Genomic DNA, 24,399 nt, shown 5'->3' on the forward strand with positions numbered 1-24,399 from the left:
GCATTTCCCAAATGATTAATGATGTTGAGCAGTTTTTCATATACCTGTTGGCCATATGTACGTCTTCTTTTAAGAAATGTCTGTTCAGGCCCTTTGTCTATTTTTTAATTGGGTTATTTATTTTCTTACTATTGAGTTGTTTGAGCTCCTTATATATTTTGAGTAGTAACCCCTTGTCAGATGTATGGTTCACAAGTATTTTCTCCTGTTCCACAGGTTGTCTCTTCACTCTGTTGATTATTTCCTTTGCTCTGCAGAAGCTTTTTCATTTGATGCAATCTCATTTGCCTATTTTTGTTTTTGTTGCCTGTGTTTTGGGGTCATTTCCAAAAAAATCTTTGGTCAAACCAATGCCAAGAAGCTTTTCCCTATGTTTTCTTCTAGTAGACTTAAGTTTTCTGTCTTCTGTATAAGTCTTCAATTCACTGTGAGTTGATCTTCGTATGTGCTCAATAAATTTAGCGATGGTATTATTATTATTGAGAGTACAGGAAAGCCCTAAACCTCTTTGTGATACAAAAGTAACTGGGAGCATTCGCAAAACTCACCTACCTTTCATCTTTTACTTTTCACTGCCCATGTTCTAGAAGTGGTTGGAGCATGCAAGTGGGGTGAGGAAGGGCTCCCAGGAGCTCTGCCACCCAAGGGCATCAGGACCCAAGGCATCAAGAGGCATCAAAACTTTCCGCCCATCCCTCAAAGCAAATGGTCATAACACATCACCCCAGAACGTCCCAAGGGAAGAGGGAAAGAAGGAAACTTTCTACATGCATAGTCAACAATCCTTTTTCCAATATACAATTTTTTTTAAGGTTGAGGAAACTAATCTAAGAGGTTGACAGTGCCCCTTAATAATGTCACATGGTGGACATAGCACAAAGCAGTACTATAATTGACTTAATGCCTAGACCTGGGAAGAGATGCTCTTGAAATATTTAAATGTTCTCAAAATAATTAAAGAGCCTTTACAGAATTGCCCATATCAAAAACATGCTTTGTTCTCATGTGATTTTTTTTTAAAAAAATCAACATACTGTCATGATTTTAGCTGGTGGATACGCATAAGAGAAGACAGGAACAGCTGTCGTGGAGGGCCCTGGGACTCTCTGCCCACCGTGCTGTGTTTCCTTCTAGGAGTGAAAGCCCTGCTAGATGGTTATTACACAGGCAGGGGCACGGAGTCTGACAAGGCCCTTGAAATATGCTGTCCCTTGCAGGTTTGTAGGACTAATTAACAAGAGAATGTGCAAAAATCTTTCTGCCCTCTCCTTTCCCACTGCTGGTGACATACACAAGAAAAACCACAAGCCCACCGATCCCTTGCATTCCTTCGGTTTACACTTTCTCTGAGCACTTGAATGCAACAACGTGGAAGGAAGCCACATATAAGAAGGTGGTTAGACCAAATGCCTTAGGGGTCTCTTCCAGTCCCAAGGGTTTTGATTTCATGTCTCTTCATTTCTGCCCATGTATTCAGCACAAACTCTCTGAGATCCTACTGGATGACAACCCACCATGCTGGGCTTGGAGATCCAGCACTTCTCGAGAAATGACTTTCCAATTGAGGGCAGAGGTAGAGACTTCTATTTAAATTTAACACACATGCAAGTTCTTGTTCTTACTCTTACTCTGTAACATTCTCCACTTGGGGTGAATTGTGTCACCCCCATCCCTAGTACCTCAGAATGTGACTGGATTTGGAGATAAGGGCTTTACAAGGATAATTTAGTTAAAATGGGGGCCCTAATTCATTACAACTTGGCCTCCTTATAAAAAGTGGGAATTTGGAGACAAACAGGTACAGAGTGAACAGTAGGTGAGGACACAGGACACCATCTACAAGCCAAGAAGGGAAGCCCAGAACAGATCCTTCCCTCACAGCCCTCAGAAGAAACTCATCCTACCAACACCATGATCTTGAACTTCTGGTCTCCAGAACTCTTAGACAATAAATTTACGTCATTTACTCCAAAGTCACACATTGGAAATGACTGCTCTGGGGATCTGAAGACCAGAGGTCTCATCTTAGCTTTACCACTCCAAGCCTGGTGAACCCAAGCAAGCCACTTTTCCCTGAGCCTTTGTTTCCTCCTTTACAAATGGGCAAGTTGACCCCAAGAGTCCCCTCCAACATGAACAACCGATGATTCCATGGCCCCCCTGGACTGGGCCAAGAACTAACTGCCACGTCAGCTACAATCTAACAATGTTCTGACTCTGAGAAATTCCCAAGTTCCAGCATCGAAACAAATGGACATCCCCAGTATTCCTCTGGCCCTAGCCACATTAGACTGTGACTTTCCAAAGAACAGGGCCAGTGGATCCCCCACTCTCAAGTCCTCAGTGCCGGCTGACAGAGGCCCTGACACAAGCTTCTTCTTGGAGCATTCTTAACGCTCTCAACTGCTTGTCCAGAGGTCTGGACCCTAGACCCAAGAAACATCATAAAACTTGGCATTAGAGTTTGCAAATACAAAAGCCACATCTTAAACATCACAAATTAGAACTGTGGTTTGGCAAAATATTTTTGTGCTCCTTTAAGGACCTGAAACTCCAAGAATAGTAGAAAACAGAATGTCTGGGATATTTATATACAGGTTAAGAGTCTCTAATCCAAAAATCCAAACTCCTAAGCTTTTTGAGTGCTAACATGACACTCAAAGGAAATGCTCATTGGAGCATTCTGCAAATGTATTCTCCAAATATTCCCAAATCTGAAAACATCCTAAATCCAAAATACTTTCCAAGCATTTTGGATAAGGGGTACTCAACCTGTATTTTAATGGGGAGAAGAGAATGACAAAGTTGACTGTGGGACCGCAGGCCGCCAGAGTCATCCGACAGCCATGTTACACATGGTGTAGACAGCTGGAAGCCAGGAGTCATCTCATGCACGCACCTGTCTCCAGAGGCCTGACGCAATACCTCAGACAATGAAGAGATGAACACTAGAATTTAGATTAGACTCAACACATCCACAATTCACCTCAATTTAAAATTGCCTCACATAGTCTTGGTAGCAATAAAACCGCAGCCTTTGGAAGATAATCTGGTCCTATCTTTCAGTATTTTCCATGTGGATATTCTTTGTCCCATCAGTGTCACCTCTAGGCCCAAACCCAGAGAAATCTCTGAAGGACACCAGGATGCTCACTGCAGCATTGTGTAGTACAGCACAACCTGGACACAACCTGAGTGTCCACCCGTGGGGCACGGGGTAAATACATGATGGTAAAATCATAATTGATGCAGCTTTAAAAAAGAATGAGACGGTCCTCTCTACCCTGACATGGAAATAGAGGTCTGCAGGTTTCTGGATATCAGAGCAGATTTAAACACAGGTGTTCGGACAGCGTGACGGGACCTGAGCTGAGGGACAGGAAAGTGCAGCCTCAAGACCCCGTGTCATTCCGCTTTCTCGCTCTCTTTCCCTGGGATCCAGAACCTCCGCCCTCCTTTTAGGCGCACTGGCTGGGGAGAAGCTGTGGCGGGAGCGCTAGCACTCGGGCAGCCGCTCCAGTGAGGCAGAGGCTGCAGCGGAATCAGGAGCGCGCGGGCAGCGACTGGAGCAGGGCAGAGGCTGCAGCGGGATCGGGAGCAAGCGGGTAGCAGCTCTAGCGGGACAGAGGCTAGAGCGGGAGCGGGAGGGCGCAGGCAACAGCTGGAGCTGGGCAAAGGCGGAGGCAGGAGCCGGAGCACGAGCGTGGGGGCAGCAGCTCGAGCGGGACATAGGCTGCAGCGGGATCCAGACCGCCCGGGCAGCGACTGGAACGGGGCAGCGGCTGCATCGGGAGCGGGAGCGCGCTGGCACCGGCTCCAGCGGGGCAGAGGCTGCGGAGGGAGTGGGAGCGCGAGGGCGCAGGCAACACCTGGAGCTGGGCAAAGGCTGCGGCGGGAGCGGGAGCGTGAGCGTGCGGACCGCAGCTCCAGCGGGGCAGAGGCTACAGCGGGACCGGGAGCTCGCGGACAGCGGCTTGAGTCAGGCAGAGGCTGCAGCGGTAGAGTGAGGGCGTGGACAGAGGCTCCAGCCCGGCAGGGGCTGCAGCGGGATCGGGAGCGCTCGAACAGCGGCTGGAACGGGGCAGAGGCTGCGGCGGGAGAGGGTGCGGGAACGCGCGGGCAGCGCACGGAGCTGGGCAGAGGCTGCCGCGGCAGCGGGAGCGGGAGCGCAACGGGCAGTGGCTGCGGCAGGAGCGGGAGCGGAAGCGTGCGGGCAGCAGTTTGAGTAGGGCAGAGGCAGCTGTGGGATAGGGAGCGGGCGGGCAGCAGCTGGAACTGGGCAGAGGCTGCAGCGTGATCGGGAGAGCCAGGGCAGCGGCTGCAGCAGGGCAGAGGCTGCAGGGGGAGCGGGAGGGCGTGGGCAACAGCTGGAGCTGGGCAAAGGCTGCGGTGGGGCGGGAGCAGGAGGGGGTGGGAAACAGCTCGAGCTGGGCAAAGACTGCAGCGGGAGCTGGAGCGCTAGCGTGCGGGCAGAAGCTCGAGCGGTGCAGAGGCTGCTGCGGGATCAGGAGCGGGTGGGCAGCGGCTCGAGCCGGGCAGAGCCTGCAGGGGGAGCGGGAGCGCACGGGCGGCGGCTCCAGCCAGGCAGAGGCTGCAGCGGGATCGGGAGCGCGCAGGCAGCGGCTCGAGCAGGGCAGAGGCTGCAGCCAGATCGGGAGCGCGGGGGCAGCGGCTCAAGCGGTGCAGAGGCTGCAGCCAGATCGGGAGCGTGCGGGCAGCTGCTCGAGCGGGGCAGAGGCTGCAGCGGGATCGGGAACGCGCGGGCAGTGGCTCCAGCTGGGCAGAGGCTGCAGCCTGAGCGGGAGCGCGCGGGCAGCCGCTCTAGAGAGGCAGAGGCTGCAGCGGGATCGTGAGCGCGGGCAGCGGCTCCAGCAGGGCAAACGCTGCAGCGGGATCGGAAGCAAGCGGGCAGCAGCTGTAGCGGAGCAGAGGCTGGAGCCGGAGCAGGAGGGCGCGGGCAATAGCTGGAGCTGGGCAAAGGCGGAGGCGGGAGCGGGCGCGTGAGCGGGGGGGAAGCTGCTCGAGAGGGGCAGAAGCTCGAGAGGGGCACGGGCTGCAGCGGGATCGGGAGGGCGCGGGCAGCGACTCAAACAGGGCAGAGGCTGCAGCGGGATCGGGAGCGCCAGGGCAGCGGCTCGAGCCAGGCAGAGGCTGCAGCGCGATCGGGAGCGCACGGCAGCAGCTCGAACGGGGCAGAGGCTGCAGCGGGAGCAGGAGCGGGAGCGTGCATGCAGCGGCTGCAGCGGGGCAGCGGCTGGAAAGGGGCAGAGGCTGGAAAGGGGGGCTGCATAGGGAGCGGGAGCTGGCGGCAGCAGCTCCAATGGGCCGACGCTGCAGTGGGATCGGGAGCACGCGGGCAGCGGCTCTAGCGGGGCAGAGGCTGCAGCTGAGCGGGAGCGCTGGAGCGCTGAGGAGGCCGCTGCAGCGCTGACGCTCCTCAGAAGCAGCTGGACTCTCCTACCTGCTGCTGCAGGAATCTGTGGCAACACGTTGCTTTGGTGGAAGAATGTGAAGCAAGTTGAGCTTCACAGAGACACTAACTGCAGAAGAAGTGCTTCAGCAGCCACTTCAGATGACTGTGGAGGGTCTTTGATGCTGCACCAAAACTCAACTGACAAATACTAGGTTTTTAAAGGCCAAGAAGCTTTAGAGAAGAAAATTTCCAGAAAAATGGCTTTGGTTTGAGGAGAACACCCGTGAACAAAGAAAAACGGAAGCACTCCCCTCAGGACAACCTCGGGATACGTCACTTCACAGACTCGGCTGGAGGTTTTTACCCACATGGGCCCGGCCTCTTCTTCTGTCTGTCTCTGAATCTGCCTGAGAAAAGATCTGCAGATGGTTATGGCCACTGCCTCATTTCCAGTTTCCAATATTCTGCAAGTTTCTTTCTTGGCCAATTCTAATCTGGAAGAAGAGACGGAAGGAAACTGTGGAAAATGTAATTAATTCCCAGCTTAGCTGCACTGACAGAGTACAAAGCACCAGAGTGTAATGCCACATACTGTCTTTTTTCTAAGGCATAAATATGAGACTTACCAAATTATTTTCTAGATAAGAAATATCAAAGAATTTTCTAGAGAATTTCCCCTATTTTACAAAAAAAAATTTTTTTTTTTTTGCAAAAACTGAGAAGAAAATCTCATTTATTTTGTTAATGCATACCACCCATATAGGCGCTATAGAGTTGAATGATTTTTTTTCCCCCAAGGATTAAAGTTCTTAACGTTGCGGTCACATGGAAATCATCCTTAATTTTAACCTAAAGATTGACTGGTGCATATTCTTCAGATATTTCAAGCAAAACTTAGCAGTAATGTATTATTTTTATCATCAGAAAAACGTTAACTGTCAATTACACACACACATGCATAATTATATAATACACACATCTCCATGTACGGCGGCACTTCACAAAGCTCAGGGAAGATTCATATTATCTTTCAATTCTATTTTTCCACAAACATTTTGAAGTTCTCAGATACCCATATATGCAGGATGTTATATGGCTTTTTACCTGTATACAGTGCTCACTGTTTTCTATTCATAAAAAATTTAAATTAGAACCATAGAAGCATCATTATACCCTCCTTACAGGTTTCTTTCTAGATAGTAAAGGTCTATGAAACACACAAACACTGGTTAATAATATGCTTCATCTTCTTATCATATCTTCTCACCACAGACTTTTTCATTGCAGCATGGACAGAGGCTTAGATTTCATGTTTTAAGAGCATAAAAATATCCATCGACAGCAAGTTTTTATAAATAGAGGGTCTTGAAGGGTCTTAGATCCACAATTTCTTTTGGTAATTTTAAAAGATTATTATTATTTTTAACGGACACCTAATAACTGTACATATTTATGGGGTACATTGTGATTTTTTTAATTAAAAACCTAGCTGATTTTATTATTATTATCAATACCAAGCAAGTCTTTAAATCAATGAAAATTTAATTAAGCATAAAGTTACTTTCACATTTGTCTACAACCGTAGTAAATACAGTTCTTGGCATAAAGACACAGCCCTTGGAGTTTAAAATATCCCCAACTGCAAGATAACCTAAATAAATTTCCCATTATTGTTTATGTAATAGTGGGTTAGTTAATCAAATTAAAATAATTATACAATCTAGGATAAAATAAAATGGAAATAATTTACTCACGAAATTCATATTTAAATCATCTTTATTTACAAAATAGTATCCTGAGAATTATAATTCCATTAAGCTTCAATTTGAGCAAAAATTGTAGTTACTTAAACTGAAAATGAAAGATAAGTCAAAACTATTTATGAAGAGAGACCAAAAATATCATCAGGTTTCTTGCTGTGCTTCTGGATTTCAGGAGCAGGCTCATTTGAGCACGGAATCGACCCTGAAGGGAACTCACCCCTACTTTCAGAATGTGGGGGTGGAGGTGACAATCCAGCTCCTAGAGGAACATAAGGAGGAAATCCCCTCAGTGAATAGACATTTCTCATTGCAAATGGAGGTGGTGGCTGGACAGAGAAATCCCTTGGTAGAAAATAATTTTGAGGAGCTCCATACATGCTTCCTGGAGGAGGTGGAGGAAAAGGAGGTTCTCTTCTCATGAATGGACCCCTCCTATCCACTGGAAACAATGGACCTCTGATTGCAGGAAAAGGTGGAGGAGCAAAGCCAGGGCCACTTGCTTCCCTTTCAGCAGGCACAGATGAATGAGGCACATTTACATTACCAAGGTCGTCTTTGGTTTCATTTCTGCTGGATTCCGTTTGTGAGGGCTTTGGCCCATCCACTTTATCCAAAGAAGCCAGGTGAAAACTTCTCAGTTCTGCTGGGCCAGACGGTCCACCAGGATTAGGATCAAAGCCGTCTTGCCTTTGTGGAAGAAGAGCTGGATCAGAACATGGGTGGCCTGGTGGAGGAATCATCATCCTTCGGTGTTGTTCCCACGGAGGTGACAGGAACCCAGATGGAGGTGGTGGCTGCACAGGGAAATCCCTTGGGAGATAATAATTTTGAGGAGCTCCATACATGCTTCCTGGAGGAGGTGGAGGAAAAGGAGGTTCTCTTCTCATGAATGGACCCCTCCTATCCACTGGAAACAATGGACCTCTGATTGCAGGAAAAGGTGGAGGAGCAAAGCCAGGGCCACTTGCTTCCCTTTCAGCAGGCACAGATGAATGAGGCACATTTACATTACCAAGGTCGTCTTTGGTATCATTTCTGCTGGATTCCGTTTGTGAGGGCTTTGGCCCATCCACTTTATCCAAAGAAGCCAGGTTAAAACTTCTGAGCTCTGCTGGGCCAGACGGTCCACCAGGATCAGGATCAAATCCGTCTTGCCTTTGTGGAAGAAGAGCTGGATCAGAACATGGGTGGCCTGGTGGAGGGATCCTCATCCTCCGGTGCTGTTCCCACGGAGGTGACAGGTACCCACATGGTGCTCCATGAGAATCGGTTAACCTATCACAGCCCGATTCTCCTCTTTCATTGGTCATCTGGTGATCCAGAGTATTCTCTGGGCCTCTTGAGCCTCTTCCTCCTCCTCGCCCTGGAGTCAAAGGTGCGAGTCTGAGTGGAGAGAGAAAAGCTCTCGTTTCGGATGAAGGTCGACCCACTGGTGAGGCACCACATGGGGAATGCTCTCCGCCAAATGCTGTCTTTGGAACATCAACTACATATGGATCTTTTTTGAAAAGTTCAAATTTAAACTCTTTTTCAGCTAATTTTTGTCTCTTGGAAACATTTACTTTCCTTAAATACCTGAGGTGTCTTTCAGCAGTCTCAGCTGCCACCCAGCTGCCATGCGCTTCTTTCTCATAGGAAGTCATCTGCCCTTGATAAGAACGAACGCTTCTCTCCAATTCTTCTTCTGCATCTCTGGCTCTCCTTCTGTAGGTCTCCAGTTCCTCAGCTGCATGGCTCATCTTCTCTTCTACTTTGGAAAGTTTCTCCTCCTTCTCTAACCGGTCCTTTTCCTCTGCTATTAACTTCCTGTGGAGTTTCATTCCATTTTCTTGATACAGTTCAGTCATTCCTTTAAGTTTCTGCCGAAGCTTCTGATTTTCACTTTCCAACTGTGTGTTTTCTGACTGTAAAGATGCTTGTTCAGTCTGGAGATTTGTAATATGCTCTATAAGCTCTTCCTTTGTTTTATCTACTTCAGACAACTCAGTGTAAATTTGGTTTCTTTCTCCTTCTAGGGTTTTGAAAGAAGCATTTAACTTAGCAGTGTGAATCAGTTTCTTCAAAGCTCCTTCTGGCGGATCATCTAAGCGAGCACCATTTTGTGATTCGCTCTTCATCTCCAATTCCAAGTCATCAGCCATCATGTCTTCTCTAAGCACAGCAGCCCAGTCTGTCATCTTGAGCAAGCGTTCAGCCAGAGACTTGATGTGATTTTCTTTATCACTCAGAACTCGTTCTGCCTGGACTTTGGAGTTTTCAAATATTATTTTCTGTTTATTAAGTTCACTCACTTGTTCTTTCAATACTTCCGCTTCTTGTAAAAGCTGTTTCTGGCTTTCCTGAAGTTGGGAATTTTCATTCAAGGCGTCTTTTATTGCCACCTTCAGACGTTCTTCATTCATTTGAAATATTTTGCAGATTAGTTTGGCTTCAGCTACTTGTGACTGGATGGATTTCGATTCATCTTCTAGGGACTGTATCCTTTTTGAAATATCCGCCATCAATTCATCTTGCTCACAATGTTTAGATTTCTGTTCCTTTAATTCTTTTGCTAGAAAGACTATTTCATCCTCAAGTTTAGATTTGGAGCTGCTCAGCTTTTCATAGGTTGCCTCCAAGCTTTGTGCTTCTGTTGACCCCTTCTCAAAGCTGGCATCCTTCACAGCTGACTCCAAGCCTTCATACTCCTCTTGAACAACGCAAAGTTTGTCAAGTAGTTTACATTTTTCTTCAATTAGTCCAGAAAGCTTTTCAGCAAGCTTTTTCTCTCTTCTTACATAAAGCCGGCTTCTCACCGATCGAACACTTCTCCACAAAAACAAGAGAATCAAAAATCCAGTAAGAGCCGCACATGTCACCAGTTCCCACGGAAAACCAGGGCCCGGTCTCAGGTCTTCAGGCAATGCTGCCACAGTCCTGCACAGCTTTCCCAGGACCAACCCCAAGTACGGCTGAGGGGCAGCCCCGGGCACCTCCATGGCGCCGAGGCTGCTCCGGCTGTGGCCACAGTAGCCACGGCCTGGCCGGGCCACCACCAGCAGCTGAGACAGCTCTGCGTTCTGTCGGGAACGCGAACCGGCCCCGGCGACAGCAGCAGACACAGCGCAGCCGGCCTTGAGGGGAGCCGGGGAGCACTGGCGCCCACCGGCCTCAGGCGTCCCCCACCGCGCACCATGGTAACCAGGCCCCTTTGTGACGTCACTTCCGCCACGCGGTTCCGGAGCCTGCCCCGCGCCAGCCTGTGACACACGCTGTCCTAGCCACCCCCACCTCGGCTTGGTTTTGGCCGGGCCACCGCTGGATTTGAATCCATGTTTATAATGATGAAATCTGGGTAATCAGCATACTCATCACTCAAATATTTGTCATTTCTTTGTGCTGGGAAAATTCAAAATCCTCTCTTTTAGCTATTTGAAATTATCTAATAAATGCGTGCTGACTCTAGCCACCTTACAAAGCTGTAGATCAGTACAAATAGTTCCTCCTGTCCAGCTGCAACTTTGTATCTGTAACCTCTGCCTTTCCCCTCCTCGCCCTACCCTTCCCAGCCTCTAGTGACCACTATTCTGCTACTTCTAGGAGATCAACTTTTCCTTTGGCAATTTTTTAAAGGAAATTTTGCGATTTTAATTTCTTTCAGAGGAGCATCCTTCCTTAGATATCTGCCAAGGAACAAAAGTGTTTTCTTTGGACTAACTTTGCCAAAATAGCCGTAGAATGTGGCAATGGGAAGAGGCCTGAGACACTCTGGGCTTCAGCTGGCCCAACGCTTTCTTTATAGGTAATGAAGCAAAGGTCTACAGTAAGTGCACTACTTGTCCAGGGCTGTTTAGCTATTTAGTGGCAGAAGTGTGTTGTATTTCGGGATCTGCTGGATGTCAGTGAAATGCTCTTTGTTTAAAAAACACTTTATTGAGGAATATTTTAGATACCTTGTAATCCACCCATTTCAGGTATGCAATTCAATGAGTTCTAGTAAGTTCATCAAGTTGTGCAGCCATCACCACAAATCAGTTTTAGAACATTTTCACCACACCAATAAGATCTCCTGTACCCATTTATTCTTTCCCCCCCCCAATTTTATTGGTTATGAATATTCACGGGATGCAAGGCTGATTGTCACCGTTCATACCCAAGCTGTGATGGCCAGATTCATACTGGCCACATGACCGTTACATTTTATTGTATCACCTTTATTGACTTTCATATGTTGAACCATCCTTGTATCCCTGGCATGAATCCCACTTCAGGTGCCTGAAACCTCTGCCAAGTTTCTCTTTTTGGTGCCCATAGGAGCCAGCCTGTGCCGCTGGTTCCCATGGAAACAGATCCCTGAGACACACCCTGCCTTGCAGCACGCACAAAGCGCTTGCTCGCCCTTTGCCTTTTCTTTTTTGTTTTTTTAGCCAGCCAGTTAGTTCCAACTTTCAGGACCCCAGGGGAATAAAATGAGGACTGTTCCAGAGGGGAGGCAGCTGCCCAGGTGTCTGGCCCAAGCTCCCAGCCCACCCTGCCCCCTGGGGAAAGGGGGGGCAAGCCTCAGGTCAGGGCACAGCTCCCCAGGAGCCCCTCGGCCTTTCAAGGCCAGGACAGCCCTGCTCCTTTGGCTCCCAGCACACTTCCAGGAGCAGGGACGCACTGAGCGTTTTGAGTCTTCACGGTGGACTTGGGAGGAAGGTGTCTTTATCTCACTCTATGGATGATGACAGTGAGACCCAGAAAAGTAAAAGGGTTTGCCCAAGTCACAGGCTAGAAAGTGACAAAGCCGGGACATAAAGCCTGTTCCTTTCATCCCAAAGCGAGCATGGCGGTCAAGATGCACCCCAACCGATGACACACCCATGTTTCATACGTCAGCTTGGAGACTTGCTGATCACACTGCCCAGGACAGGCCTGGCCTTCCTTACTGTGTGAACTGAAAAGGTAGGACCAGAGAAGCCCACCCCCAAACCAGTGCTGCCCTCTGGTGAGTCACCCTCCCACTGCTCAGAGGTGCTTTCTTCGAAGTTAACAAGCTGTGCAACCAAACAGGTCAGGACGACTGCCCTGCCCACTGGGCCCCCCAGGCCCCGGGGCCTTGGGAACCTCCCACTGCAGCAGCCAACCTGGAGGGTTCCCCTCATGCAACACAGATGTGAATGTTCCTGCCCGCTGCCACGACCCCCCTCTGCCACTGGGTCCTTTCCCAGGCAGGAGGGAATGGGGACCGAGGACGCCTGAGTTGGCTCCTTGCATGGGCCTCAGCGGTGGCCGTGCTGTGGGCACGTGGCCATTAGCAAACTCCCCAAGAGAGAGTCAGTTTTGCAAGAGTCTCTGGCAGCTATCAGACCCAGAAAAGGGGCGGAAGGCTGCAGGAGTGCCTGCCCTGTTAGCTACGAGCTTGAGCCTGATGGGTTGGAACTGTGCTTTTCCTCCCACGGTGGCAGGAGCCCGAGGGCAGGGCAGTTTGGAAGTGGAAAGGGAAGGAACCGTTTCAAGTCTGGATGAAGGCTGCGTTTCCTTATGTTGCAGTTACTGAGCACTTCACACTGGAGGCGGCGGTGATGAGACGCGTTAGCTGACCAGGGTCTCTTACTCTCATCCCAGGCAGGGGAGGGGCTTGGCAAGCCCCACCCACAAGTCTTGGGGTCTCCTGGACCTTCCTCATGACCCCCTCCACTCCAGGCCCAAGTTCAATCCCTCCTCCCCAGGACCCCAAGCCGGCAGGTGGAGCTCTTCCGTACCTTTCCCTCAGGCCCTTTCTACTGTTGGGCCTGGCTGAGGGGCAGAGACAGAGAAATTCCCCCTCGGGGTTTGGGCCCTGCCCCACCAAGAGCCCCTGCCTGAGACCAAGGCCCCTCTGGGAGGGGGGTGCGTCTCACCATGCATGTGGTGCCCGCTCTTTAAAGAAGGTCAATAAACACCTGTTGCCCCCCCAAAGCCCTCCTCTGGTTGCCACAGAACTCAGGGATGTCACCAGGACACTGAGCCAGCACAGCTGTGGAACTGGAAACCACTTAAAGCAGCTTTATTTGTGTCCACCTCTGGCCCTTGAAACCTCTTCTGCTGGCCAGTCCTCCCACGGCCAGATGGAAACCTGACAGGCCCAGGCTGCTTCTTGGTAGGGAAATACCCGTGGTCTCCACCACTTCACGTCACACAGCACCGCTCGGCTCACGTCCAGGCCCAACAATAAAAAGGGCCTGACGTCATCGTCAAGTCCCCTGCTTTGAAGTGGAGGCCGCTCCTGCTGCCCCGGCCTGGTGGGGTGGGAAGCCTCGGCCGGGCAGCAGGCGTGGTCAGCCTCCAGCTGAACTGTGCTCTGGGCTTGGCGGAGGTTGAAAGCTACGCCTCTTTCTCTCATCGGCATCTCCAAGGGTCTTCAGAGCCCGGACATGGTCCCCACTGTCCCCCTGACTAGAATATTTTGTGTGGGCCTCAGAGAACCAAGGAGCCCCTGACGGGTAGCGGCAGCCCCACCTTCTCTTGGCCTGCGTCTGTTCACTGCCCAGGCTGCCTCCTGGGACTGGGCCTGTGAGATTCCACGCCGACTCTCTCACACGAGGCCCTCACCTGGGCCGTCGGCCCTCTCCTCAGCTCCGCCATCAAAGCAGCCAGCCTGTCTCTTGCCCTCTAGACTTTGGGGTGGGGGTGGGGGTGAGGCATCAGTCCACTGGATTTCTCCACCTGCAGAGGACACCTCAAAGCCTAAAGCTCTCTTTAAAGCCCTCTTCCTCTGGCTTGATGTGAACGAGGGCATCTCACCTCACCCTCTGGTCTCAGCTCACCTCCCTGATATCCCCGCCTCTAACCTCAACACTTGACTCCTTGGTACCCTTGGTGTGGGTGAGGGGTCAGGCCATCTCTTCTCTAAATGCGGCATCAATGTGGGCAGGGGTCAGGGGCTGGGCGGGGTCATCTCACGGCACACACCGGCCTCCCTCCCCACATGGGGCTGTGATCATCAGTGTTTGTACGAGGGTTGGAAGCTAACTGCTCCATGCTTGTCCAGAAAGTGCAAGGAAGCATTTGGGACCTTGGAGGAGGGGCCCATGGTGTGGACCAGGCTGGCTGCCAGCCTCCTGGTTTGGTCCCTGGCATTTAGGCTCAGAGAGACAGGGTGCTAGGAGGTAAGATGGGAGGCCCAGAGGGTGGGGAGGGACACTGGCCACCACCACCCAGAGCAGGGCCTCAGGCTGACTCCAGGGAACTCAGTTATGTCCTGAAATGCCACCATCATACGTTGACTCCTTTGGGTAAGTATTGCCTTTGCTATGCAGCCCACATCCAGTCTCTGCATCCTAGTTTCTCAGCCCTCAGGTAGATAAGCAACAAGTCCTGTCTCTTGGTTGATCCTTGTAAAGCGTATAACACGCTTCCCCGTTGATACTCATAGCTCGATAAATAAATGTTAACTCACACTGCTTGTCCCTTCGGGTAGCATGGGCAGGCTCTCGCCCACCAGGCGACCCTCTCTTAGCACAACTCGGCCAACTGGAGCTGCCCTGGCCAGTCACCTGAGACCTTGGATGCCTTGGCCCATCTGGCATTTCTTTGGCAGAATCTTCCATGGGGCCTTTTGCTGGGTGGCAAGGCTGGAGCATCCGGCACAACAATTCGAGTTTGCAAATACAAAAGCCACATCTTAAACATCACAAATTAGAACTGTGGTTTGGCAAAATATTTTTGTGCTCCTTTGAGGACCTGAAACTCCAAGAATAGTAGACAACAGAATGTCTGGGATATTTATATACAGGTTAAGAGTCTCTAATCCAAAAATCCAAACTCCTAAACTTTTTGAGTGCTAACATGACACTCAAAGGAAATGCTCATTGGAGCATTCTGCAAATGTATTCTCCAAATATTCCCAAATCTGAAAACATCCTAAATCCAAAATACTTTCCAAGCATTTTGGATAAGGGGTACTCAATCTGTATTTTAATGGGGAGAAGAGAATGACAAAGTTGACTGTGGGACCGCAGGCCGCCAGAGTCATCCGACAGCCATGTTACACATGGTGTAGACAGCTGGAAGCCAGGAGTCATCTCATGCACGCACCTGTCTCCAGAGGCCTGACGCAATACCTCAGACAATGAAGAGACCAACACTAGAATTTTGATTAGACTCAACACATCCACAATTCAACTCAATTTAAAATTGCCTCACATACTCTTGGTAGCAATAAAACTGCAGCCTTTGGAAGATAATCTGGTCCTATCTTTCAGTATTTTCCATGTGGATATTCTTTGTCCCATCAGTGTCACCTCTAGGCCCAAACCCAGAGAAATCTCTGAAGGACACCAGGATGCTCACTGCAGCATTGTGTAGGACAGCACAACCTGGACACAACCTGAGTGTCCACCCGTGGGGCACGGGGTAAATACATGATGGTAAAATCATAATGGATGCAGCTTTAAAAAAGAATGAGACGGTCCTCTCTACCCTGACATGGAAATAGAGGTCTGCAGGTTTCTAGATATCAGAGCAGATTTAAACACAGGTGTTCGGACAGCGCAACGGGACCTGAGCTGAGGGACAGGAAAGTGCAGCCTCAAGACCCCGTGTCATTCCGCTTTCTCGCTCTCTTTCCCTGGGATCCAGAACCTCCGCCCTCCTTTTAGGTGCACTGGCTGGGGAGAGGCTGTGGCGGGAGCGGGAGCACGCGGGCAGCGGCTCAAGCGGGGCAGAGGCTGCAGCGGGATCAGGAGCGGGCGGGCAGCGGCCGGAGCCGGGCAGAGCCTGCAGGGGGATCGGGAGCGCGCAGGCAGCGGATCGAGCGGGACAGAGGCTGGAGCGGGAGCAGGAGGGCGCAGGCAACAGCTGGAGCTGGGCAAAGGCGGAGGCGGGAGCGGGAGCGTGAGCGTCAGGGCAGCGGCGGGAGAGGGGCAGAGGCTCGAGAGGGGCAGAGGCTGCAGCTAGATCGGGAGTGGGCGGGCAGCGGCTCTAGCGGGGCAGAGGCTGCAGCGGGAGCGGGAGGGCGTGGGCAACAGCTGGAGCTGGGCAAAGGCTGCGGTGGGGCGGGAGCAGGAGGGAGTGGGAAACAGCTGGAGCTGGGCAAAGACTGCTGCGTGAGCTGGAGCGCTAGCGTGCGGGCAGAAGCTCGAGCGGGGCAGAGGTTGCGGCGGGATCGGGAACGCGCAGGCAGCGCCTCGAGCGGTGCAGAGGCTGCAGCGTGATCAGGAGCGCGGAGGCAGCGGCTCGAGCGGGGCAGAGGCTGCTGTGGGATCAGGAGCGGGTGGGGAGCGGCTCGAGCCGGACAGAGCCTGCAGGGGGAGCGGGAGCGCAGGGGCGGCGGCTCCAGCCAGGCAGAGGCTGCAGCGGGATCGGGAGCGCGCAGGCAGCTGCTCGAGCAGGGCAGAGGCTGCAGCCAGATCGGGAGCGCGCGGGCAGCGGCTCCAGGCGGGCAGAGGCTGCAGCGAGATCGGGAGCGTGCGGGCAGCCGCTGGAGCGAGGCAGGGGCTGCAGTGGGATCGTGAGCACGGGCAGTGGCTCCAGCAGGGCAAAAGCTGCAGCGGGATCGGGAGCAAGCGGGCAGCAGCTCTAGCGGAGCAGAGGCTGGAGCGGGAGCAGGAGGGCTCGGGCAACAGCTGGAGCTGGGCCAAGGCGGAGGCGGGAGCGGGAGCGTGAGTGTGGGGGCAGCGGCGGGAGAGGGGCAGAGGCTCGAGAGGGGCAGAGGCTGCAGCGTGATCGGGAGAGCCAGGGCAGCGGCTGCAGCAGGGCAGAGGAAGCAGCGGGAGCGGGAGGGCGTGGGCAACAGCTGGAGCTGGGCAAAGGCTGCGGTGGGGCGGGAGCAGGAGGGGGTGGGAAACAGCTCGAGCTGGGCAAAGACTGCAGCGGGAGCTGGAGCGCTAGCGTGCGGGCAGAAGCTCCAGCGGTGCAGAGGCTGCAGCGCGATCGGGAGCGCGCAGGCAGCGGCTCGAGCGGGGCAGAGGCTGCTGCGGGATCAGGAGCGGGTGGGCAGCGGCTCGAGCCTGGCAGAGCCTGCAGGGGGAGCGGGAGCGCACGGGCGGCGGCTCCAGCCAGGCAGAGGCTGCAGCGGGATCGGGAGCGCGCAGGCAGCGGCTCGAGCAGGGCAGAGGCTGCAGCCAGATCGGGAGCGTGCGGGCAGCTGCTCGAGCGGGGCAGAGGCTGCAGCGGGATCGGGATCGCGCGGGCAGTGTCTCCACCTGGGCAGAGGCTGCAGCCTGAGCGGGAGCGCGCGGGCAGCCGCTCTAGAGAGGCAGAGGCTGCAGCGGGATCGTGAGCGCGGGCAGCGGCTCCAGCAGGGCAAACGCTGCAGCGGGATCGGAAGCAAGCGGGCAGCAGCTGTAGCGGAGCAGAGGCTGGAGCCGGAGCAGGAGGGCGCGGGCAATAGCGGGAGCTGGGCAAAGGCGGAGGCGGGAGCGGGCGCGTGAGCGGGGGGGAAGCTGCTCGAGAGGGGCAGAAGCTCGAGAGGGGCACGGGCTGCAGCGGGATCGGGAGGGCGCGGGCAGCGACTCAAACAGGGCAGAGGCTGCAGCGGGATCGGGAGCGCCAGGGCAGCGGCTCGAGCCAGGCAGAGGCTGCAGCGCGATCGGGAACGCACGGCAGCAGCTCGAACGGGGCAGAGGCTGCAGCGGGAGCAGGAGCGGGAGCGTGCATGCAGCGGCTGCAGCGGGGCAGCGGCTGGAAAGGGGCAGAGGCTGGAAAGGGGGGCTGCATAGGGAGCGGGAGCTGGCGGCAGCAGCTCCAATGGGCCGACGCTGCAGTGGGATCGGGAGCACGCGGGCAGCGGCTCTAGCGGGGCAGAGGCTGCAGCTGAGCGGGAGCGCTGGAGCGCTGAGGAGGCCGCTGCAGCGCTGACGCTCCTCAGAAGCAGCTGGACTCTCCTACCTGCTGCTGCAGGAATCTGTGGCAACACGTTGCTTTGGTGGAAGAATGTGAAGCAAGTTGAGCGTCACAGAGACACTAACTGCAGAAGAAGTGCTTCAGCAGCCACTTCAGATGACTGTGGAGGGTCTTTGATGCTGCACCAAAACTCAACTGACAAATACTAGGTTTTTAAAGGCCAAGAAGCTTTAGAGAAGAAAATTTCCAGAAAAATGGCTTTGGTTTGAGGAGAACACCCGTGAACAAAGAAAAACGGAAGCACTCCCCTCAGGACAACCTCGGGATACGTCACTTCACAGACTCGGCTGGAGGTTTTTACCCACATGGGCCCGGCCTCTTCTTCTGTCTGTCTCTGAATCTGCCTGAGAAAAGATCTGCAGATGGTTATGGCCACTGCCTCATTTCCAGTTTCCAATATTCTGCAAGTTTCTTTCTTGGCCAATTCTAATCTGGAAGAAGAGACGGAAGGGAACTCTGGAAAATGTAATTAATTCCCAGCTTAGCTGCACTGACAGAGTACAAAGCACCAGAGTGTAATGCCACATACTGTCTTTTTTCTAAGGCATAAATATGAGACTTACCAAATTATTTTCTAGATAAGAAATATCAAAGAATTTTCTAGAGAATTTCCCCTATTTTACAAAAAAAAATTTTTTTTTTTTTGCAAAAACTGAGAAGAAAATCTCATTTATTTTGTTAATGCATACCACCCATATAGGCGCTATAGAGTTGAATGATTTTTTTTCCCCCAAGGATTAAAGTTCTTAACGTTGCGGTCACATGGAAATCATCCTTAATTTTAACCTAAAGATTGACTGGTGCATATTCTTCAGATATTTCAAGCAAAACTTAGCAGTAATGTATTATTTTTATCATCAGAAAAACGTTAACTGTCAATTACACACACACATGCATAATTATATAATACACACATCTCCATGTACGGCGGCACTTCACAAAGCTCAGGGAAGATTCATATTATCTTTCAATTCTATTTTTCCACAAACATTTTGAAGTTCTCAGATACCCATATATGCAGGATGTTATATGGCTTTTTACCTGTATACAGTGCTCACTGTTTTCTATTCATAAAAAATTTAAATTAGAACCATAGAAGCATCATTATACCCTCCTTACAGGTTTCTTTCTAGATAGTAAAGGTCTATGAAACACACAAACACTGGTTAATAATATGCTTCATCTTCTTATCATATCTTCTCACCACAGACTTTTTCATTGCAGCATGGACAGAGGCTTAGATTTCATGTTTTAAGAGCATAAAAATATCCATCGACAGCAAGTTTTTATAAATAGAGGGTCTTGAAGGGTCTTAGATCCACAATTTCTTTTGGTAATTTTAAAAGATTATTATTATTTTTAACGGACACCTAATAACTGTACATATTTATGGGGTACATTGTGATTTTTTTAATTAAAAACCTAGCTGATTTTATTATTATTATCAATACCAAGCAAGTCTTTAAATCAATGAAAATTTAATTAAGCATAAAGTTACTTTCACATTTGTCTACAACCGTAGTAAATACAGTTCTTGGCATAAAGACACAGCCCTTGGAGTTTAAAATATCCCCAACTGCAAGATAACCTAAATAAATTTCCCATTATTGTTTATGTAATAGTGGGTTAGTTAATCAAATTAAAATAATTATACAATCTAGGATAAAATAAAATGGAAATAATTTACTCACGAAATTCATATTTAAATCATCTTTATTTACAAAATAGTATCCTGAGAATTATAATTCCATTAAGCTTCAATTTGAGCAAAAATTGTAGTTACTTAAACTGAAAATGAAAGATAAGTCAAAACTATTTATGAAGAGAGACCAAAAATATCATCAGGTTTCTTGCTGTGCTTCTGGATTTCAGGAGCAGGCTCATTTGAGCACGGAATCGACCCTGAAGGGAACTCACCCCTACTTTCAGAATGTGGGGGTGGAGGTGACAATCCAGCTCCTAGAGGAACATAAGGAGGAAATCCCCTCAGTGAATAGACATTTCTCATTGCAAATGGAGGTGGTGGCTGGACAGAGAAATCCCTTGGTAGAAAATAATTTTGAGGAGCTCCATACATGCTTCCTGGAGGAGGTGGAGGAAAAGGAGGTTCTCTTCTCATGAATGGACCCCTCCTATCCACTGGAAACAATGGACCTCTGATTGCAGGAAAAGGTGGAGGAGCAAAGCCAGGGCCACTTGCTTCCCTTTCAGCAGGCACAGATGAATGAGGCACATTTACATTACCAAGGTCGTCTTTGGTTTCATTTCTGCTGGATTCCGTTTGTGAGGGCTTTGGCCCATCCACTTTATCCAAAGAAGCCAGGTGAAAACTTCTCAGTTCTGCTGGGCCAGACGGTCCACCAGGATTAGGATCAAAGCCGTCTTGCCTTTGTGGAAGAAGAGCTGGATCAGAACATGGGTGGCCTGGTGGAGGAATCATCATCCTTCGGTGTTGTTCCCACGGAGGTGACAGGAACCCAGATGGAGGTGGTGGCTGCACAGGGAAATCCCTTGGGAGATAATAATTTTGAGGAGCTCCATACATGCTTCCTGGAGGAGGTGGAGGAAAAGGAGGTTCTCTTCTCATGAATGGACCCCTCCTATCCACTGGAAACAATGGACCTCTGATTGCAGGAAAAGGTGGAGGAGCAAAGCCAGGGCCACTTGCTTCCCTTTCAGCAGGCACAGATGAATGAGGCACATTTACATTACCAAGGTCGTCTTTGGTATCATTTCTGCTGGATTCCGTTTGTGAGGGCTTTGGCCCATCCACTTTATCCAAAGAAGCCAGGTTAAAACTTCTGAGCTCTGCTGGGCCAGACGGTCCACCAGGATCAGGATCAAATCCGTCTTGCCTTTGTGGAAGAAGAGCTGGATCAGAACATGGGTGGCCTGGTGGAGGGATCCTCATCCTCCGGTGCTGTTCCCACGGAGGTGACAGGTACCCACATGGTGCTCCATGAGAATCGGTTAACCTATCACAGCCCGATTCTCCTCTTTCATTGGTCATCTGGTGATCCAGAGTATTCTCTGGGCCTCTTGAGCCTCTTCCTCCTCCTCGCCCTGGAGTCAAAGGTGCGAGTCTGAGTGGAGAGAGAAAAGCTCTCGTTTCGGATGAAGGTCGACCCACTGGTGAGGCACCACATGGGGAATGCTCTCCGCCAAATGCTGTCTTTGGAACATCAACTACATATGGATCTTTTTTGAAAAGTTCAAATTTAAACTCTTTTTCAGCTAATTTTTGTCTCTTGGAAACATTTACTTTCCTTAAATACCTGAGGTGTCTTTCAGCAGTCTCAGCTGCCACCCAGCTGCCATGCGCTTCTTTCTCATAGGAAGTCATCTGCCCTTGATAAGAACGAACGCTTCTCTCCAATTCTTCTTCTGCATCTCTGGCTCTCCTTCTGTAGGTCTCCAGTTCCTCAGCTGCATGGCTCATCTTCTCTTCTACTTTGGAAAGTTTCTCCTCCTTCTCTAACCGGTCCTTTTCCTCTGCTATTAACTTCCTGTGGAGTTTCATTCCATTTTCTTGATACAGTTCAGTCATTCCTTTAAGTTTCTGCCGAAGCTTCTGATTTTCACTTTCCAACTGTGTGTTTTCTGACTGTAAAGATGCTTGTTCAGTCTGGAGATTTGTAATATGCTCTATAAGCTCTTCCTTTGTTTTATCTACTTCAGACAACTCAGTGTAAATTTGGTTTCTTTCTCCTTCTAGGGTTTTGAAAGAAGCATTTAACTTAGCAGTGTGAATCAGTTTCTTCAAAGCTCCTTCTGGCGGATCATCTAAGCGAGCACCATTTTGTGATTCGCTCTTCATCTCCAATTCCAAGTCATCAGCCATCATGTCTTCTCTAAGCACAGCAGCCCAGTCTGTCATCTTGAGCAAGCGTTCAGCCAGAGACTTGATGTGATTTTCTTTATCACTCAGAACTCGTTCTGCCTGGACTTTGGAGTTTTCAAATATTATTTTCTGTTTATTAAGTTCACTCACTTGTTCTTTCAATACTTCCGCTTCTTGTAAAAGCTGTTTCTGGCTTTCCTGAAGTTGGGAATTTTCATTCAAGGCGTCTTTTATTGCCACCTTCAGACGTTCTTCATTCATTTGAAATATTTTGCAGATTAGTTTGGCTTCAGCTACTTGTGACTGGATGGATTTCGATTCATCTTCTAGGGACTGTATCCTTTTTGAAATATCCGCCATCAATTCATCTTGCTCACAATGTTTAGATTTCTGTTCCTTTAATTCTTTTGCTAGAAAGACTATTTCATCCTCAAGTTTAGATTTGGAGCTGCTCAGCTTTTCATAGGTTGCCTCCAAGCTTTGTGCTTCTGTTGACCCCTTCTCAAAGCTGGCATCCTTCACAGCTGACTCCAAGCCTTCATACTCCTCTTGAACAACGCAAAGTTTGTCAAGTAGTTTACATTTTTCTTCAATTAGTCCAGAAAGCTTTTCAGCAAGCTTTTTCTCTCTTCTTACATAAAGCCGGCTTCTCACCGATCGAACACTTCTCCACAAAAACAAGAGAATCAAAAATCCAGTAAGAGCCGCACATGTCACCAGTTCCCACGGAAAACCAGGGCCCGGTCTCAGGTCTTCAGGCAATGCTGCCACAGTCCTGCACAGCTTTCCCAGGACCAGCCCCAAGTACGGCTGAGGGGCAGCCCCGGGCACCTCCATGGCGCCGAGGCTGCTCCGGCTGTGGCCACAGTAGCCACGGCCTGGCCGGGCCACCACCAGCAGCTGAGACAGCTCTGCGTTCTGTCGGGAACGCGAACCGGCCCCGGCGACAGCAGCAGACACAGCGCAGCCGGCCTTGAGGGGAGCCGGGGAGCACTGGCGCCCACCGGCCTCAGGCGTCCCCCACCGCGCACCATGGTAACCAGGCCCCTTTGTGACGTCACTTCCGCCACGCGGTTCCGGAGCCTGCCCCGCGCCAGCCTGTGACACACGCTGTCCTAGCCACCCCCACCTCGGCTTGGTTTTGGCCGGGCCACCGCTGGATTTGAATCCATGTTTATAATGATCAAATCTGGGTAATCAGCATACTCATCACTCAAATATTTGTCATTTCTTTGTGCTGGGAAAATTCAAAATCCTCTCTTTTAGCTATTTGAAATTATCTAATAAATGCGTGCTGACTCTAGCCACCTTACAAAGCTGTAGATCAGTACAAATAGTTCCTCCTGTCCAGCTGCAACTTTGTATCTGTAACCTCTGCCTTTCCCCTCCTCGCCCTACCCTTCCCAGCCTCTAGTGACCACTATTCTGCTACTTCTAGGAGATCAACTTTTCCTTTGGCAATTTTTTAAAGGAAATTTTGCGATTTTAATTTCTTTCAGAGGAGCATCCTTCCTTAGATATCTGCCAAGGAACAAAAGTGTTTTCTTTGGACTAACTTTGCCAAAATAGCCGTAGAATGTGGCAATGGGAAGAGGCCTGAGACACTCTGGGCTTCAGCTGGCCCAACGCTTTCTTTATAGGTAATGAAGCAAAGGTCTACAGTAAGTGCACTACTTGTCCAGGGCTGTTTAGCTATTTAGTGGCAGAAGTGTGTTGTATTTCGGGATCTGCTGGATGTCAGTGAAATGCTCTTTGTTTAAAAAACACTTTATTGAGGAATATTTTAGATACCTTGTAATCCACCCATTTCAGGTATGCAATTCAATGAGTTCTAGTAAGTTCATCAAGTTGTGCAGCCATCACCACAAATCAGTTTTAGAACATTTTCACCACACCAATAAGATCTCCTGTACCCATTTATTCTTTTTCCCCCCCAATTTTATTGGTTATGAATATTCACGGGATGCAAGGCTGATTGTCACCGTTCATACCCAAGCTGTGATGGCCAGATTCATACTGGCCACATGACCGTTACATTTATTGTATCACCTTTATTGACTTTCATATGTTGAACCATCCTTGTATCCCTGGCATGAATCCCACTTCAGGTGCCTGAAACCTCTGCCAAGTTTCTCTTTTTGGTGCCCATAGGAGCCAGCCTGTGCCGCTGGTTCCCATGGAAACAGATCCCTGAGACACACCCTGCCTTGCAGCACGCACAAAGCGCTTGCTCGCCCTTTGCCTTTTCTTTTTTGTTTTTTTAGCCAGCCAGTTAGTTCCAACTTTCAGGACCCCAGGGGAATAAAATGAGGACTGTTCCAGAGGGGAGGCAGCTGCCCAGGTGTCTGGCCCAAGCTCCCAGCCCACCCTGCCCCCTGGGGAAAGGGGGGGCAAGCCTCAGGTCAGGGCACAGCTCCCCAGGAGCCCCTCGGCCTTTCAAGGCCAGGACAGCCCTGCTCCTTTGGCTCCCAGCACACTTCCAGGAGCAGGGACGCGCTGAGCGTTTTGAGTCTTCACGGTGGACTTGGGAGGAAGGT

At 50.5% G+C, this 24,399-nt stretch overlaps 2 protein-coding genes across 2 annotated transcripts; both read right to left on the minus strand.

Moving 5' to 3' along the window:
* Positions 1 to 7,317: 7,317 nt before the first annotated feature.
* LOC134363403 (melanoma inhibitory activity protein 2-like) lies at positions 7,318 to 10,154 on the minus strand. Its single transcript, XM_063079008.1, is given in 3 exon segments — positions 7,318 to 7,343; positions 7,346 to 7,502; positions 7,977 to 10,154. Coding segments are annotated over 3 exon segments (2,361 nt in total).
* A 9,708-nt stretch (positions 10,155 to 19,862) lies between these two features.
* Positions 19,863 to 22,699, minus strand: LOC134363402 (melanoma inhibitory activity protein 2-like). Its single transcript, XM_063079007.1, is given in 3 exon segments — positions 19,863 to 19,888; positions 19,891 to 20,047; positions 20,522 to 22,699. Coding segments are annotated over 3 exon segments (2,361 nt in total).
* Positions 22,700 to 24,399: the final 1,700 nt, after the last annotated feature.

The sequence above is a fragment of the Cynocephalus volans genome, chromosome 14 (assembly GCF_027409185.1).
Source record: "Cynocephalus volans isolate mCynVol1 chromosome 14, mCynVol1.pri, whole genome shotgun sequence".
In the NCBI taxonomy this organism is placed as follows: Eukaryota; Metazoa; Chordata; class Mammalia; order Dermoptera; family Cynocephalidae; genus Cynocephalus; species Cynocephalus volans.